The sequence below is a fragment of the Nasonia vitripennis genome, chromosome 1 (assembly GCF_009193385.2).
Source record: "Nasonia vitripennis strain AsymCx chromosome 1, Nvit_psr_1.1, whole genome shotgun sequence".
NCBI classification, from domain to species: Eukaryota; Metazoa; Arthropoda; class Insecta; order Hymenoptera; family Pteromalidae; genus Nasonia; species Nasonia vitripennis.
In genome coordinates, this window is record NC_045757.1 from 17,117,769 (window position 1) to 17,134,841 (window position 17,073).

At 40.2% G+C, this 17,073-nt stretch overlaps 2 protein-coding genes across 7 annotated transcripts in view; both read left to right on the forward strand.

The window, feature by feature from the left end:
* Positions 1 to 17,073, forward strand: part of LOC100116943 (tyrosine-protein kinase transmembrane receptor Ror) — a 324,541-nt gene that overhangs the window by 163,913 nt on the left and 143,555 nt on the right. The gene's annotated exons all lie outside the window — the stretch shown is intronic.
* LOC100680331 lies at positions 12,375 to 16,354 on the forward strand. 3 transcript variants are annotated; one of them, XM_016986688.3, is made up of 5 exons: positions 12,375 to 12,917; positions 14,575 to 14,627; positions 15,383 to 15,604; positions 15,693 to 15,920; positions 16,001 to 16,351. In XM_016986688.3, exons 3-5 carry the CDS (start codon positions 15,422 to 15,424, stop codon positions 16,202 to 16,204), a joined length of 615 nt encoding a protein of 204 aa, XP_016842177.1. In that variant the 5' UTR covers positions 12,375 to 12,917; positions 14,575 to 14,627; positions 15,383 to 15,421; the 3' UTR covers positions 16,205 to 16,351. The 3 variants fall into 3 exon arrangements, with proteins under 3 accessions (XP_016842177.1, XP_016842176.1, XP_032451728.1); XM_016986687.3 differs by lacking the exon at positions 14,575 to 14,627 and having other exon boundaries at positions 16,001 to 16,354; XM_032595837.1 differs by lacking the exon at positions 12,375 to 12,917 and having other exon boundaries at positions 14,279 to 14,627.

Consider the following 17,073-nt stretch of genomic DNA (forward strand, 5'->3'; position numbering starts at 1 on the left):
AAAACAAGTGAAAAGCGAGCATTGGAGTAAGAGTAAAGTGATCCCTACAAGAGCCGAAATAGAAAAAGAGGAAACCTCGAGAGCACAAATCTTTAACGGGCTATAGGATTTGCTCTTGTTCCGTTACAAATTGTTCCGACTCGAAGGAATTTACGGACACTTAAATTGGTAATCCACGGATTAAGCTGATTTATACCTCTTATTCAATTTTCCATGTGATTCGTGGTAAAGAGTGATTTTCAGCGAATAAGTTATGAACATTTAACTATTCGTAATCAGCATTACGACTCTTCTATCTCGTGCTCGAACTAGTCGCGCTAAAACGAAAAACGTCGACGACAAATCGCCCAAACCTTCGCTAAAAGCGCATCGCATACATCTTCTCCAGCTTTTCGCTTAATTATACCGGCGCAGTCAGAAAAAGAAATCCAGCGAGTCCATTCGGGACAGCGTCGAACGAAGACGCCGAAAGATCGATTGCCGACTTTCACGTCTTGTCCGTTCAACCCTTTTTACGGCCCACTGCGCGATGATGGATCGCCCGCGGACGAGATCAAGGCACGAGTGCACGTCGGGTCATATTCGGGTAAACACGATTCGTTTTCAAGCCAGGGCTCATTTTTCAGCTCGGGCTGTTATTGATCCGCGGTGTCAATGCCGGGAGATTTATCCATGCCGCGTGTGTCGATATTTTTTTTCGGCTTTCGGCTCGATTATTTTTCTCCTCTTCACGCTGTGTATAATCGCGTGGTTTTTTCCTGTTCGGGAGAGTCTCCGAATGACGGATGGACCAATGAGAAACCCTCGCGCTAATTAGCGTTGTGTGCATGCAATTCGCTGATGATGTTTTCGCGTACTGCACGTTACGCGATATGCGTTACGTTCCCACTGAGTAAATTAGGTTCTCGCAGATGTCGCATAGGAATAGTTTGCCAGCTAATATCATTAAAGTACGATCTCGAGCGACAATTACAATATCAATACGCGCACGACGCATCATCGGGATATCAATTCCTCGTTAAGGACAAAGCCATAAAAACGATCATTCCGATCGCCATGATTCCTCCCTTATGCGTAAGCCGCTCTGCATTTCATATTTTCCCATTTGCGCGATTGCACATATAATCGATTCCATATCGTCGCAAAGCTCAATTATAACTCTGCGGAAAAATACACCGCGCGCGCAGTCGCTTAATCTCGCACGCGCGCGTATACATCAAAGCTTGAGCGCGCACGTGTATGCCCGTAATTTCCAAGCCTAGCAAACATTTTGCGGAACGCCTAATGCATTTGATTAGGCCGTGCTGATTTTCTATTAATAACGTCATTTTCATAATTAACCGAACGTCGCCGTATAAATTACATCCGGCGTCGCTTTGGCCAAATACACGAAAATGCATGCACACACACGATACAGGTGGAGGTGGGCGGATATTTCATCGATGTTCTCTCACTCTCTCTCTCTCTCTCTCTCTCTCTCTCTCTCTCTCTCTCTCTCTCTCTCTCTCTCCCTCTCTCTCGCACGCGCGCGCGCGCGAGCAAATTGACGAACTCAATTATACCGCTGGTGTGCAGCTCTGACGCACGTACTCGTACAGCGGTGAAATGTATGCGGACACATGTTGTCCTCAAAAGCATCGATTATATTGGGATCGGTCAGGATAGAGAAGAGTAGGCCGTGATTCATATTTCGCAATTATCGTTATTGCCGTGAGAAATGAATGTTTTGTCAATAACCGAGAGTCCAGCTCTTTGCTAGGCTTTGAAACGGTTCTTCGCTTTGGGGTTTTAGGATGTAACGGACGGAGTGGAGACGAGTCGGAAAGCGTAAAAGAGTAGACGCCGGCTTGAACCGCGGACCCCGAGATTAACAAGCGGGAGCTCTAACCACTGAGCTAACGTCTACGATACATTCGGACGCTATGCATCGTAGTACGGCTCGGCGGACTCTTATCGCTGACTCGTCTTCGCTGCTCGCGTTGCAGACGTGTGCGTCTGTGACAGGGGTTGTGCGTATAAACTGTAATAAGCAATTATGTTTCATTTCGAGTAATGCGCTTGAACTGAATAACGCTCGAGAGATACAGGCGCGTGGTCGTCGTCGTCGATAACGAGTACCAGCTCGCGAGCGCATTAATCAGCCGACCGCTTAACCGTGCACGGTTTATCGCTCCTGGTATTTATGTCGTTGGCGGTTAAGGCCTCGTGCCGAACTATGATAACGATTCCGCCCCGATTTGCCGTCTACGCCATCAGGGAGAACAATGGGAGAAGGACGCGGATAGTTGCGCGCTCGCGCTCGGCAAGTAAGCAAGTTTCCTTGTTTATGGCTCTAAGCGTCGGTGGTATTTTATAGGCTCAAGGTGTTGGCTTTCGCTTTATGTCCGCCATACATCTATTTGAAGAAAAACGGCGGAAAGTATAGTCGAATTCTTTGCAGGAGAGTAAGTATTGTAATTCTTAGCTTTTGATATTTGTTAAAAGTTATTGAGCCAACTAACGCGTTATTTCATTTTTCTACCAGGAAACGGAGGACAGTTTTTCTACGATACACTGCCCAAAAGTGCGGACACGACATAAACATCCGCGATAAAACTCGATGGTTCACGCGCCCACGGCGGGATGTACGTTTTGAAATACCGCAACGTGGTCACGGCCCAAAATATCGCCCATTTGTGCCCGTATCGCAGTCTTCCCTCTATCGTTCGCCGTGTGTTCCGAAAATCGCACTAATGGTGAGTCACGCCTGGATAAGTGCAGGGGAAACCGATGCGTGTCGAGCTTGTTTGACTTAAAATGCGCAAAAGCTACCGCATGCATTGGTTGTCAACCAAACGATACCGCGATTTTGTCAAAATTGGCCCAAAGATTTTCACTCTGCAATTTTTATCTTTAAAGTATAGTACCCGGCGTCGATGTTTCAAAAACGCACTCGACGCTCTTGCTGGTTTTAATGAAATTCATGCCGCAATATCCGGGCACTCGCAAAAAACAGGGAAATTAAATTTGTCAGACAAGACTCATCGTGCCCTGGTTTCCCCCCCCCCCCCCCCAAGCACAGTATCTCGTTGTCGGATAATCGCATCTCGAACGGCTCGAGTTGCAGGCGTTTATAGTGCAGCCAGAGCCAGCCAAGTGCATAGCGCTTTTAGCGCAATATTAATGCTCGCACGTATAGCCGGCCGTCCGAGATGATTATCTCGAAAGTGTGCATAAGGGATTGCTCTAATAGGTTTATATGGACGGTTGGTAAGCCTTGCGTTCCGGGGCGGTTTTTTAGTTCGCGTAAGAGGGTTCGGATAGTCTTATCTTTGGGGCACGATAATCCGGTGAATTTTTTTAATTTAATGATGAATTAAACGAGCTCTGCTGAGCTATTTCTAAATTTTTGCTTTGTAGTTGTTTGAGAAAAACCGCCTGTCTGAATCGTATACGTTTCCCCAACCCAGACAAACATATTTCTTTCAATCCCATATCTTCTGCGATCTCCTTCTAGATACTCGTCTAGACATCTCATTCGCATCGTCGTTTGCATCCACTCGCATGATTTCGCTCTATTCCTCCCTTTTTTCTTTACGTTATACCACCCTCGAGCGCTCCTATTTTTTCCTCTCCCCTGTCCAATACAATAGACATACACAGGTCTTCCTTCCAGCAGCCAAAAACCATCCCTCCCAAAACAGAGTTTTCTTATTTTTCCTCCCGTTTCCACAATGGATATCAGCAGCAGCCCTCGCTTCCTTCCGCAGCTTACGCTTGTATTTCCGAGGCAAGCGCATGGCTTAGGGCGACTCTCGAAGCGCAAAATACGAAGGCACGTTGTGCGTGCATACACACGTCCCGGGCGAATATTACACCGCGAAGGGGGGCTATACTGGCCCCTCGCTATACTCCACTCTGGAGATTTATCGCGATGTAATGCCAGCGCTGATATATCCGACCGGCAAATATTGTAATTGTGCTTTTTCTCGCGTGCGCGTAGCTTAGTGGGGTCGATCGATCGCTAAGAGGTCCCCAGACAATGCTTCCTTTAATTTTCGCTCTTAGGCACGTGTGGGAAAGGCGGGCATGATAATATACCGAGGAAAATTGGATGCCTCTCGGATATCGTGTTTTGAATTTTAAAGCGATATTAATAAAAGATGCGGGAATAATTTTATTGAATGAAATACTGTTTTGACAATTCATGGGAATAGGCTTCCTATGACAACGATTTTATCTGTTGCACACAGTACAATGCACGTGACATTACGCTATTGCAAAACGCGTCTCTTAACATAGTTCGCGAGCAATATCCTCGCTGTCACGGGACGTAGACACAAGGCAGATTCAAAGGCACAGTGAAACGAGTTAGGTTATCCTTTTATTCGCGTGTACATGCACAAAGCTATCCAGTCGGTTAGACGCGCGCATTATGCTCGGCAGTGCGCGTTGGCGTTTCTTCTCCGCCTGTCCTCCTGGCGCCGCCTTACATTTTCCCTCGCTTTCCTTCATTCAGCTCGCGTTGTGACTTTTTCAACGTAGTAATTAATAATAAATAAACAATAAATAATAAATAAAAAAAAGTAAAAGAATCAAAAAAAATGTTTTTCTTCATCGTTCTGGAAACAAACTTGACTATTTTTTTAGTAATCAGAACTAAATTATTTCTTGAACCAACAATTATCTTGGTTGTACTGAAAAATTAATTATCATTGTCGATATATTTTGTTTGTATTACAAACCAATATATTGATTAAGGTAGTTCATCGGCTGCAGTGGTGCTCAATCAGGGTTTTTATTAGAAAATTCCTTTTTTAAGATATTATGCAGTGTTATCTAATGTCAAAACATTACAATTCATAGTATCAAACATTAGAATGGTGATATAAATTGTTTAGAGTGCAAAATACTCTCAAAACTTGTAAGAGAGAGGAACACTGTGCACCTATATAGATATACTGATAGCATGGGATGAAAATTTTGAATTGTTATATCTTAAAAAAAGCCTCCCTATCCAATTTTTTCTCCATGATTTGTATTACTATTTTACACCATAAGCTAGTTTTTAAAAAATATTCTAAGAAAACTCGCTTCGCAATTCAACTAAACGTCCTCAAAATTCGGACTCGGTATAGGCTTCCCATGTTAAAATACAAAATTTCAAGGTTCAATATCTCAAAAAATAATGTCGCTTGGGGGATACAAAAATATCACGTTGCAGAGGACACTTAATTGAACATGTAAACAAAGTTTGAGCGATATCCTAAGAAAATTAATATTCCGGTGTGTAACGGTTTAACTTTCCCCAGGAGACTGGATAGTCAGTCGGTTCCAGGATCTGGATAGGGGAAAAGGGCAAGAAAAGAGTCTGTTTTTATATTTTTAATAATAACAAAATATATTTCTTAAGTAAAGTATAGCAATTTGGAATCAGTTGTTAAATCCCGGCTGAAACAGAAATCAATTATGCGTCTTGATAAAAATATTTCGCCTTTACAAATAGAATTGTTTAAACTAACGCGGTTGACAATTTACAAGAATATCTACGCGATTTCGTTACAAGAATGATTCGGTGTTCGCGGCTACGGTGTTTCGGTACGGTGACGGTATGACGGATCGGTGGCGGGTTTTGAGGTTAGGAATTCATTCGGTACGGTGGAATCGTGTGCGCACGGCTACGCCGATCCGAATGTATCGCGTAAAAACGATCTTGACCGCTCTGTATGCGCGCAGTAACGGCCGGGATAGTGTGTTGGTAAAGGAGCACTTTTAGGGCAGATCCTTTTTTTTAATATAAAGATAATCACTCAATTTTATAATATTTATTTTACCATTATAACACGCACGAGACATGTGCTTTCGTCGAGCGTCTACACGAGTAGCTCGAAGGCAACTGACTCTTACATAGAGCAGCGAGGAGATGACCCCTCTCATTCTCTTTCTCTCTCATACAAACAAAACTTACTTTCGGTGTGCCTACGAATGTACATAGACGTGTATACATTCATATACGCAACCCATACATAAACTAGAGGCTGAATGCTTTTACATCAACATAGTGCAACGGGGTTTTGAGGTTATCCCTCGGATTTGTGGAGTCGTACGCCCACGACTCCACAAATCTTCGTCGCTCGTCTCGTTCCTCTCTTTATCCTGTGTGCGCACAGAGATAAAGCGAGTCGTGAGATATCGGCGTAAGGCTGGCTTTGTTGGTTAGGAATTTACCTTTGTTTCACCAGGACGTGAGCGCACGACCGGGTGAATCACCGGTGTTGTAATTGTTACTCCCTCAACCCTGTGTGCTCACAGTGGCAGAGAGTCGCAGCAATGTGTCGGAATGTAGGTTAGAATTTTTACGGTGGCACCGGGTATCGTGTGCTCACGTAGACGAGGCTCGATGTCGCTCGGGTGTTCCGGGTTGCCTCACGTGCTCACGACGACAATTCGGAGTTTCGGGTTTCAGTTCATCTACCAAATCGTCACGTGGGCTCACGAGACGATTTCGTCGGCGCAGGTCTATCTCTCGCTGTTCCTTAGGGAGATTCCACATGATTGTACTTCCCTACCCCTTACCCTGTAGCCGTACCGCGTCCGACTTTGTCATCGAGTTTTCATCTACATGATTCTGTGGTCATTGGAGAATTCGATCTGTGAACGTGAGAAGCGCATCTATGTAATGTTTGTATTCATATTCCTTGCTCCAGTTCGTTTTGTCGACATCGTTCGTCGTCGTTTCCGTTTTTCTGTTTTGCTGTTGAGCAACTATATGTTTTTAGAAATTTGCTTTTTAACTACGCCAAAGTCATTTCGGAGCTGAACAGAAAAACACAGAAAAACGGAAACGATGACGAACGATGTCAACAAAACGAATCGGAGCTAGCAACACGAATACAAACATTACATAGATGCGCTTCTCACGTTCACAGATCGATTTCTCCAATGACCACAGAATCATGTAGATGAAAACTCGATGACAAAGTCGGACGCGGTACGGCTACAGGGTAAGGGGTAGGGAAGTACAATCATGTGGAATCTCTCTTATAGTAACGTGTGCGCACGATACTACCCGGAGTGGAGCTCGAGTAGAATTGCTCATCGTGCCGCGCGATCTGCCTTATAAAGGCGCGCGGCGCGGATATGTGTAGGTGCGTTTACGGCGTACCGCGTACGCCGCTCGCGCCACCTGGCGCGTCGTCACTGAGTCGCTCGCCAGCTGCCGCGCTCCGCGCTCTTGCGGACTTGCCTTGCGAATGTTGCGCGCGCGCGCTCATTCCGCGTCGTGCGGATTCGCCTTTCGTTCGTTGCGCGCGCTCGCTGCGCATGCCGTGTTTATTGCGGCCGTCTTCACACGTATTTACATGTGCGAGACTCGTGTCTCGTCACAGGTGAACTACCTTAAGATAACCAAGATTAAATAGTGTTTGTCGCCTCGCGACTACACAAAATACAACCATATAGTTGGTTATGGTTACCAATTTTTCTTAACTAAGTTAACTTGGTTAATGATACCAACAAAATAGTTGGTGCGTATTTTCCCAAGCAATTTGGTTATCCCAACCAAGTACTTGGTTATCACAACGAACCATTTTCTTCCGTAGAAATATCCCTATATATAAAAGTCATAACCAGACGTTGTGAAGTAAAGATAGGCGTTATGCAATTGACTCATGTAGTGCGCATGCGTCTAAGCCTAAATACACTTTAAGCCTGAAGTGCACATCGCTTGTCTGTCACTGACGCTAAGACCCACGCTTAGGCCCTTCCGACGCTATGCCAGCCCCTTCCGACGCCACGCCAGCCCCTTCCGGCGCCACGCCAGGCTGTTTCGGGGACAGCGGAAACTTCCTTCCGCTTCTCCCCCCTCTCTCTCTCTCTCCCTCCCTCCCTCTCTCTCTCTTTCTCTCTCTCTCTCTCTCTCTCTCTCTCTCTCTCTCTCTCTGTGCTCATACCTGCGCACTCGTTCTTCCTCTTACTTTCTAATCCCTCGGCGTCTTTTTGGTGTCTTGCTTATTCATGCTTATACAAAGATTGATGTATGGCTTTGGTCATGGGGACTGGATAGCTGAGTTCAGTATACTTGCGTTTGGTATACCTGAAGGGCCGAAGGTGGAGTAGGCCCGGTTTAGATATTCAGAAAATAAACCCTTATTTAGACTAAAATATCGAGAAAATTCGAATAGTATTCTCGGTATTCTCGTATATTCTCGGTATTCTCGTATATTCTCGGTATCGGGTATAATATAACTTGACAACGAGCAATAAATTCGGGTATTTCGACAAAGGATCTGGACAATAAAGAACACTATATCCAATTTTGTGTAAAAGTAAAAATACGATAATCGTTAAGTATTTCCAACTGTTAAACTGTTGCAAAAATGTAATCTATATGACTACAGATAGAACCAAAATTTGATTCATGTTATCAAGACAATGTTATTTACATAAAAATATACATACAAAAACGAGCCTCCACAGCACACCTGGCGGATATGAAGTATACAAATTTAATGTTATTAAAAAATAATTACTTAAGTTTTATAAGAAAAGCATGCAATGAAAGGGAATACATAAATACTGAACAAACTTGAAGTGATAGAAAAAAAGATCGAAATGTTTGATTTGTGTTTTTAGACTGTTAGATGTTTCACATAAAAAGGTTTTGTGTATTCATATTTTACTGGTATTATAACGTTGATTAATTTTGATATGTATGGCACTTATTATTTCGAAGCTTATTCAATTCTACCATACCATGTCAGAAAACAACGCAGACTCGTTTAAAATACATTGCTAGATATAGACACTAGATTAGGTCCCATATTAACAATACGATTTCTCTGAAAGCTTGCACAGGCTTAGATCCAACCTAATCGATAAATTAGACGGGTGAACAAAATCCGCAAACTCTCGTGTCGCGTGTAGCGAACATCAGCTATCTAGTTAAACTGTAAATAAAAACAGCAATACGCATGTGCGCACGAGAGTAAAAAATGGAGTGCGGGGAATTCCGGATGCGTTAGATGATTTACGACGACCTACAGGCTACCGTGGCCCTGCTCAGCTAGGAAGAAGAAATGCTCTCTCCGGAGCTGCAAAGCTGCGTGTGCACCGTGATTTACGGCGACGGCGAACGTCCCGCATGGAATCGGCGCTAGCGGTGCATAGGGAAAAAGCGTCTTCCTCGCGCTAAACGCGCTGTCTTACGCCATATGCGCCTACCGCACATACATATGACGGATTTGCATGCATGATGCTAATAGTGTCGAAGAGATTGTTCGCGCGTGTGGAGTTGCTCGTTTCGAGTGCTGTGCTATGATTGCGAAACAGCAATGATGATAATGGGCATTTTGAATTGAGAGAACGCGTTGCAACAGCAGAGAATGGGTTTTCGAGAAACTGCCCGACGTCGTGGTTTTTGTTTATGCTTTTCGCTATGCAATATTGTAGATGCGAAGGGCTAGTCGAAAGCCATTCAGTTACAAAACGAAAAAGTAGCGATGGTTTCGAATAATTTTAGTGCGAGTTCGACTTTACAGCTTGGGCAAATATTTCAGATTGTTTATGGTATTTCGATATACGATACACGCGCGCATTCCAATGCGGGATTCATACCCCCATAGTTTGCATGGTACATCTCAAAACAATGTTCTAATCAAGTCGGCTATTCACGACACCCACGCTCTCATAGCATTCAAATGGAGTGTATCGATAGAATTTTTTCCGCTCGGTCTACAATTAGAATTCCTCCATGGAGCAACACGGAAGCGCAAGCTGCAGATACGAGCAGAACAAAAGACAACAGTGGCAATACAAGTAGAACAAAGCGCGCGACCAAGAGTCGCCCGGTATTGACTTTCGCAAAAAACCAATCGCGAGCACACAGAGCGCGTCTATACACGTACATACCTGCGCAGCCGTGTCGACGAACGCCCTTATTGCTTGCGTTTCCACGTGCGCGTCTATATTCGTGCCTATAGCGCAACTCTCATCTATAAAACACAATAGAATATCGATACGCGTTCTTCGCGACGAGCGTATGAGTTAAGGGGATGTCGTCCCAAAAAACACTATTACATGAAACTTTTTGAATAAAGTTTGCAAATGAAAAACCGACTCTGTAGCGCCGTAGTTACGTTTAATAAATCGTTCTACCGAAAGAAAATTTGGATCAGACTGTTTGTTTTTCTAAAATCTTGGAAATACGAACAGATGTTTACGCGTACTTCGTCGTACTCATGCGATTGCAGCGCCAACCTTAAAATCTAATTTTACATAAAACTTTTTAAATAAAGCCCGCAAATAAAAAACTGAGTCTGTAGCGCCGTAGTGTTAAGGATAATGAATCGTTCTGCCGAAAAAAAAATTCGATCGGACTTTCTGTTTTTCTAAAAGTTTGGAAATACAAAATACCCCGTGGCGGATTTGCGAAGCTTTTGTCGACATCCTCTTAAGGAGAGTTGAATATGAGTCTACTAAAGTAGGTGCATGCATCGAAAACTTGCTTGATAAATCAGTGAAAGACAAATAAATAATCTAGCGAATGTGGATATAGGAATACACTAACCTTCTTTTATTATATATATCTTAGAACTGTTTTAAAAAATCATTCAAGTAACATTGTATTAATGGCGTGCCAATTATATTGCTGTTAGTCTCGGAATTTGCATCCCTGATCTCGCGGGCGAAAATCGCCGCATAGATAAGCTTATAGTTTCTGACGAAACAAGATACTTTTCTGACGTTGTATGAACTAACAAAAGTATAATCTGGTCATAGCACTGTATGTAGGTTTGAATTGAATTTGTACCATAACGAACCCATATTGTTTACTCCAAACTTACACATAAATCTAAATATTTAACTATTTAAAAACAAATATCGAACAAACAATGACACGTTAAACAATTAATCAATCTAATATCAAATAAACAATTAAACAACACACCATTTATAAAATCTGAATGTGCGGTTTGTTCGTCCATTCCGTTTGCGCGGCTAGTTATTAAGAATTAATGCAGAAAAATGAGTGAAAAACGAACATAAGTGGCGATGATATGAAGCGGATATCATTGAACTGTGTGCATTTTCTATTAAAGAAAAAGCTAATACATTTAGACAATACTATTATAGGGTAAGTTGAATTTGAAGTTATGAAGTGGAGTACGAAGAAAAATAGATGTTCTTTATTCAATATGCATTCCCAGACATTAATATCAAGAATTAATACTCTATTCCGTCTAACATACAGCGAGAAACTTGAAGTCGACGCTTATTCGCATTTGAAAGTTTCTCTCAATTTGATTATGCCATCTGGCTATTTTCTCATTCCCATATTTCATCTAGGAAGTACAAGGACGGCAGTGCACTGCTGTGTCAGATCGGTGGCGGTATAAGAGGATTTCCCTCGAAGCTTTTTTGGACCTCTTCAGCACCCCTCCCCCTCCCCTACTCCCGCCGCGCTTTATGACCCACGCCATCTCGAGCAAATGGCTTTTTAATGTTGCGCTCTTTCAGTTCGCAGTTCAGCGTAATTTTTCTCGTCTAATTACTTTATCAGCTTTCGCGCGCAAAACTTTGTTAGTTCTGACGCCGAAGCGGCACCGCAACTGCGCCCAAATGATTACGTTCTAGGTTTCTCATTCTTTTCCTATACGCAAAAAGGCTTCTCTAAAGACCAGAAAAAGCAGTTCTACAACTTTGGGAGGCGCTATTGCATGAATCTTTTTTCAGTGTATTAACTCACAGAAAATAATTGTTATGTCTAGTGCAGGATTATTGCTATTATTGTTGACTGACTATTTAGTTTGTTTACTATTGACTTATTATTAGTTTGTTCATCTGGTGGCTACAAAAAAGTATTCTCTATAGTGGATGTAGAACATAGTCTTGGAAATTTCTGGATGACTGACTGAACGTTGTTACATGTCAAGAGCTTGGCAGCAAATCTTCTAGATTTTGGCAGTGACCTTTACCTCAATCTTTAACACCCAACCTTTACCCCTAATTCACATCTTCTAGACTTAATTTTCCATCGGATTTGATGTATCGGAAATTAGTTCAAGTTTGCAATATCGTCCAAAATACTACCATCTGTGTATTCGTTAGCAACTTCGGCTAATTGTAGACGCAGCAAAAACGTACCTATCCCCCCTCCCCAAAAAAAAACAATTAATTAATTAGACAATCAAACATTTATACTTCAGTCTATTTTGTGTTATAGAGAATCTCGTAAACATGTATTTATGTATTTTGTCTGACAGCTACAGATTTCTATAAAAATATATTTAGCTACGATTGATGTGACCGAGTTCTAACGTTGCGCGATTAGAATGCCGAGAATTGCTCATAGCGACCCCTGGCAACAAGATCAACGACGTCACGATTGTTACTGTTTGTGTTCAGTCTGGTTCTGATAGCTGTTAGGAGCAGTTGTGCTTACATTTAAATGAAGCATCTGAGTTTCAAGTTACGCTTTTATAAATAATGTATTTACTTTTTCGGGTTACTAACGTTCACCCGAACCCGCTCATAACATTTTGGCGGCTCGTTCGGCATACAACTGACTCAGTGAAAGTGTCTATACAACCACGTTTTAGAAAGATACCAAACACTGCAGGAGAACATTGGCTCGACCAATGCCATTCTCAAGAATACTACTAGTTGATGCTCATGGTCGACTAATTCCATTTCCAAGAACACTACTGCTTAATGCACAACAACAACCATCACTGACTGCAGCGAATACAAAAATTACTGATCTGAAGAAACAGTTGGAGGAAACTATTCGAGAACGCCAAATTTTTACTGCGGACCTAATCCGTCACTGACCACTGCGGATGGGACTTGAGATAGTTATAATAAAGCCTAATGGCGGGAGAGCCCGCATAATGGCCATCTCCATATTGTTTATGAGTGGCGTATTTTCCCAGCTTAAGGTAATACAACTTTAGATACGAATAACATTGTAGTTTTGAGAACAAATCGCAATTGCTTTTCTATCTTGTTCTTACCGGAGGGACCTCGTGATAAATGTTCTGTCTATTCGAGGTTCGAACATCGCTTTATGGTTTCAAAAATTATAATGTTTGACCGATACCGTTAGAATAGTATGAGATTGAAGTTATAAGGATGACATATACGAACTTAGACTGATGATGAAGATTGTCCACCAAAGAATATTCGACGTGTTTCTTAATCAAGGAATATCGAAAAAGGTTTTCCACAACAAATAGTCACTGCATTATGTTTTTAAAAGAAGGTCTATAGAAGACAAAAAAACGTTCTAGTCCTTAATTTACTTGTGTGACTTATATAAACTGTGTATAGACGCATAAATATTCTGAGAAAAATGCCTGACGGATATAATAATGTCTACCATCATTTTGTTCTTAAATTGATTTGAATAATTATTGGAGTAGCATTGTATGGATGGAGTGACTATTGCCTTGCAAAAGGTCTTGCAATTCCAACCACAGTATTGATATGTCTACATTTAATGAGATAAATCGATACTTTCCTATCGGTGGGAAAACAGCAAATATATAATCTCGCAATAGCACTGCGTAGATATGTGTTCTGAATGTAAAAATAGCATGTTTATATATTTAAAGTAAACAATCAAACAAACAACTAAACAATTTAACATTTGCACATACGTTTATTTTTTGCGTTGTTAAAAAACAATCTCGTAAACACGAACATTGTATTTATGTAATTTTATCTGTCAGCCACAGACTTCTTTAAAATTGTTGTTAGCATATACATATTGTGAATTAGCACTTACTTCCGCTGTTAAAATATCGAAGTTCATGTGTTCAGTGCTAGATGCGAAATTACTATTTAATGTTTTATGAAATCGTAGAACATAGATTAGGATTTTGAATGCTTCACAATACAACGATCACGCCTTCATCCTCCTCTCTTTACACACTTACACCTTACCACATTTCTACGGTACTTAGAGGAGAGATCGGGGCAATGCGTACCAAATGCTCTAGCTATTTCAAAAGATCGCTGAAATTAATTTTTGAACATGTTAAGAATTTTTGTTTCAATTTTATAAGAGTTTCGTCTTAGTTTATGACATGACAAAGGCTTCCAAAGTTTAAGAAAAAGCTATTTTGCGCTAAGTATCTTTCGTACTTTCAAATAAACACATAAAGACATCGAACATACTGTACACAAAAATACCAACGTATTTTTCTATGTAGAAAAATTCCACACAGATATTTTTAACACAAGAATTAATTTTACCCGCTGTAAAACTCTACACAAGTATATACAAGTTAAAGTAAAATTAATCTTTGTGTAGAAAATATTCAAATAAAATTTTTCTATGTAGGATATTATTGTGTTCAGTATGTTCGACGTCCTCATAGACTCGACTCTCGTCCGACAGAGGTCGCCTTTCAAACGCGCTTATAGACAGTACCACAGAATAGAAAGTATAGAACGTTGTTACTGAGCGGCGTCATACGCCTCATCGTATTCACTGTCGAGTGCTAGATCCAACCACGTGTCTTGTTACACAAGACAAAGAGTCGTAGTTGTGTTGTATGCTGTATTTTACAGCTGCCAAATTTTTCTTTACAGTTTAGAATTTCTACGCATGAATTGGCTGTTTTCGAGCATTACTACATAAATCGGTACGTTAACCGAACTTGACTATTAAGTGTGTGTTATAAATATAATAACATTGAGCTGAACTGCGCACAAGTTTTACTAGAGTTGTTACCGAGTTGTGAATTCTATTATAGTTTAAAGCTCGAAGTTTAAAAGCTTTTTAACTTGAACGCAATGCAAAAGTTATTAGTTTCAGTTAGAAATCTAAAGATAATTCGTAATTTAGTTGGTTTTTAAATTCAATAGACATTTTTCATTATTGGGCATTTCATGGTGAAAAACATATATGTTATTGTTACAGCTACTTATGGGTATTTTATTTCCTACACCGAAAAACTTTTGGCATTCTGGGGAGACTGAAACTCTTGGAGTCTAGGAAATTTCACTCTTGGTAGTCTGAGGCTTCCATTCTTGCATGCAGCCTTTCCCCCACGACTGTTTTCTCCGCGGCGCGTAAACATGCTAACGTGGTGGGAGAAGGCGAGACATTCGAAAGTGGGGGTCTGAGGTCCCCAGAGTTACAGTCTTCAATACTCCGAGAAATTCGGAGTTTTTAGGTTGCCAAAAGTTTTTCCGTGTAGATAAAATAAAATAAACTAGTAAATATCTGTCTTCTAGTTTTGTGAGAAATTGTCTTTTTTACAATTATTAATACATGAAACTTTGCAAAACTTGTAACTGATGATTTTGTTTGGATTATTCAAATCTTTTTGTAAAGTAGTAGTTAAAACTAAGATTAAATTGCAAAAGTCTTAATAATTCGTATATTTGTTTACAGATTATTTGCCACATTTTTAGGAATGGTGTAAATGGTTATATGGTTCAAATGCGTCTTTATGATCACACCAATAGTTTAGGATGGAACAGAAATTATCTATTCAATGATCCCCTGAAAACGAAAATAGATATACATAACATGCATATATTACTTTTACCGGAAGAAATGTTATTTCAGATTTTATCTCACTTTAATTTCGAAACCATAGGGAAGCTACGTTTGGTGAGTTAACGAAAACAAGTTGTGTAAGTTTTTCGTACTATGCTTTTCATATTTTTCACTAACATTTACTTTTCTAAAATCCATGTAGGTGTGTAGACAATTTAATAAAATCTGTTGTTTTATTTTAAATGCCGAGTACACAAAATTACAAGGTAAAGTAAAGGAAAGGTACGAATATATATCACAGATGCCCCGACAAATACCTATGAAGTGTGATAAACAACTTATCATTCTCCTGAGTGCGGAATTATATAAACTACATTTTATTTTCAAAACACATGTTAAAGAAAATTGCTGCTGCTTTTTTGCCGGAAGTGTAAGAATAATTTTTACTTTATTAACAAATAATTTTGCTAACTAAAAATATCCAAACTTTAATAATGTAATTTGTTTTAGTTTCTGGACGAGGCTTATACCTTACTTGAAATATCGAAGTCAAATGCGATCCTTAATGTAACCGTCGGCAGTTGCGAAGGAACTGATCCTTTTGCAATAATGAACAAATTATTTATTTTACACGATAAGTTGCTCAACTACTTGCCTCACTGCGATCATTATAGAACGTCTATTAGAAATCATCCGGCAATAATAAAGAGTTAAATTCAATTGAACCTTACGTTAAATTTATAATTGAAGCGAGAGCATAGTTATACCAAGCACAGTATTTGAACAATGTATAGTCCTCTATAAATTAAGTATTTTAATTGCCTACATGTAAATAAAGGGCCGCGCAAAAATTATCTAAACCAACAAGACTGTCTTAAGGGGTCAAGCCTGGGTTAAATCCTGCAAAAAAAACAAAAAGATATTCTTCTTACCAAAAAATTTTTGATTTGATGTAATTTGAAAAAAAAAAACTTCTATTGAAAATAATATATAATATAAAATATACACCATTTTTATCGAAAAAAAACATGTATATATCTTGTAAAATCATTGACCAAAATTCATGACATTTCACTATATAAATAAGTATTTTTAGTCACTTGCCACGGCTTTTTGGAAGATCCGGACCGACTTCTTTACTCTATCCGGGCTTAAAATTAAGTAGTATTTGATTTATATTTTTTAGCAATGTCTCTCGATCGGTCCGAGGGGGCATGTTTAAGGTACAGTTTAAGCCCGGATAGAGTAAAGAAGACGGTCCGGATCTTCCAAAAAGCCGTGGCAAGTGACTAAAAACACTTATTTATATAGTGAAATGTCATGAATTTTGGTCAATGATTTTACAAGGTATATACATGTTTTTTTTTTCGATAAAAATGGTGTATATTGTATATATTTTCAATAGAATTTTTTTTTCAAATTACATCAAATCAAAAATTTGTTGGTAAGAAGAATATCTTTTTGTTTTTTTGCAGGATTTAACCCAGGCTTGACCCCTTAATTGTAAATAAAATAGTTCATTCATCTTACAATGCACATTTCGCGGGTGAGAACCGCAGTATTGATATATTTACAGTTAACAA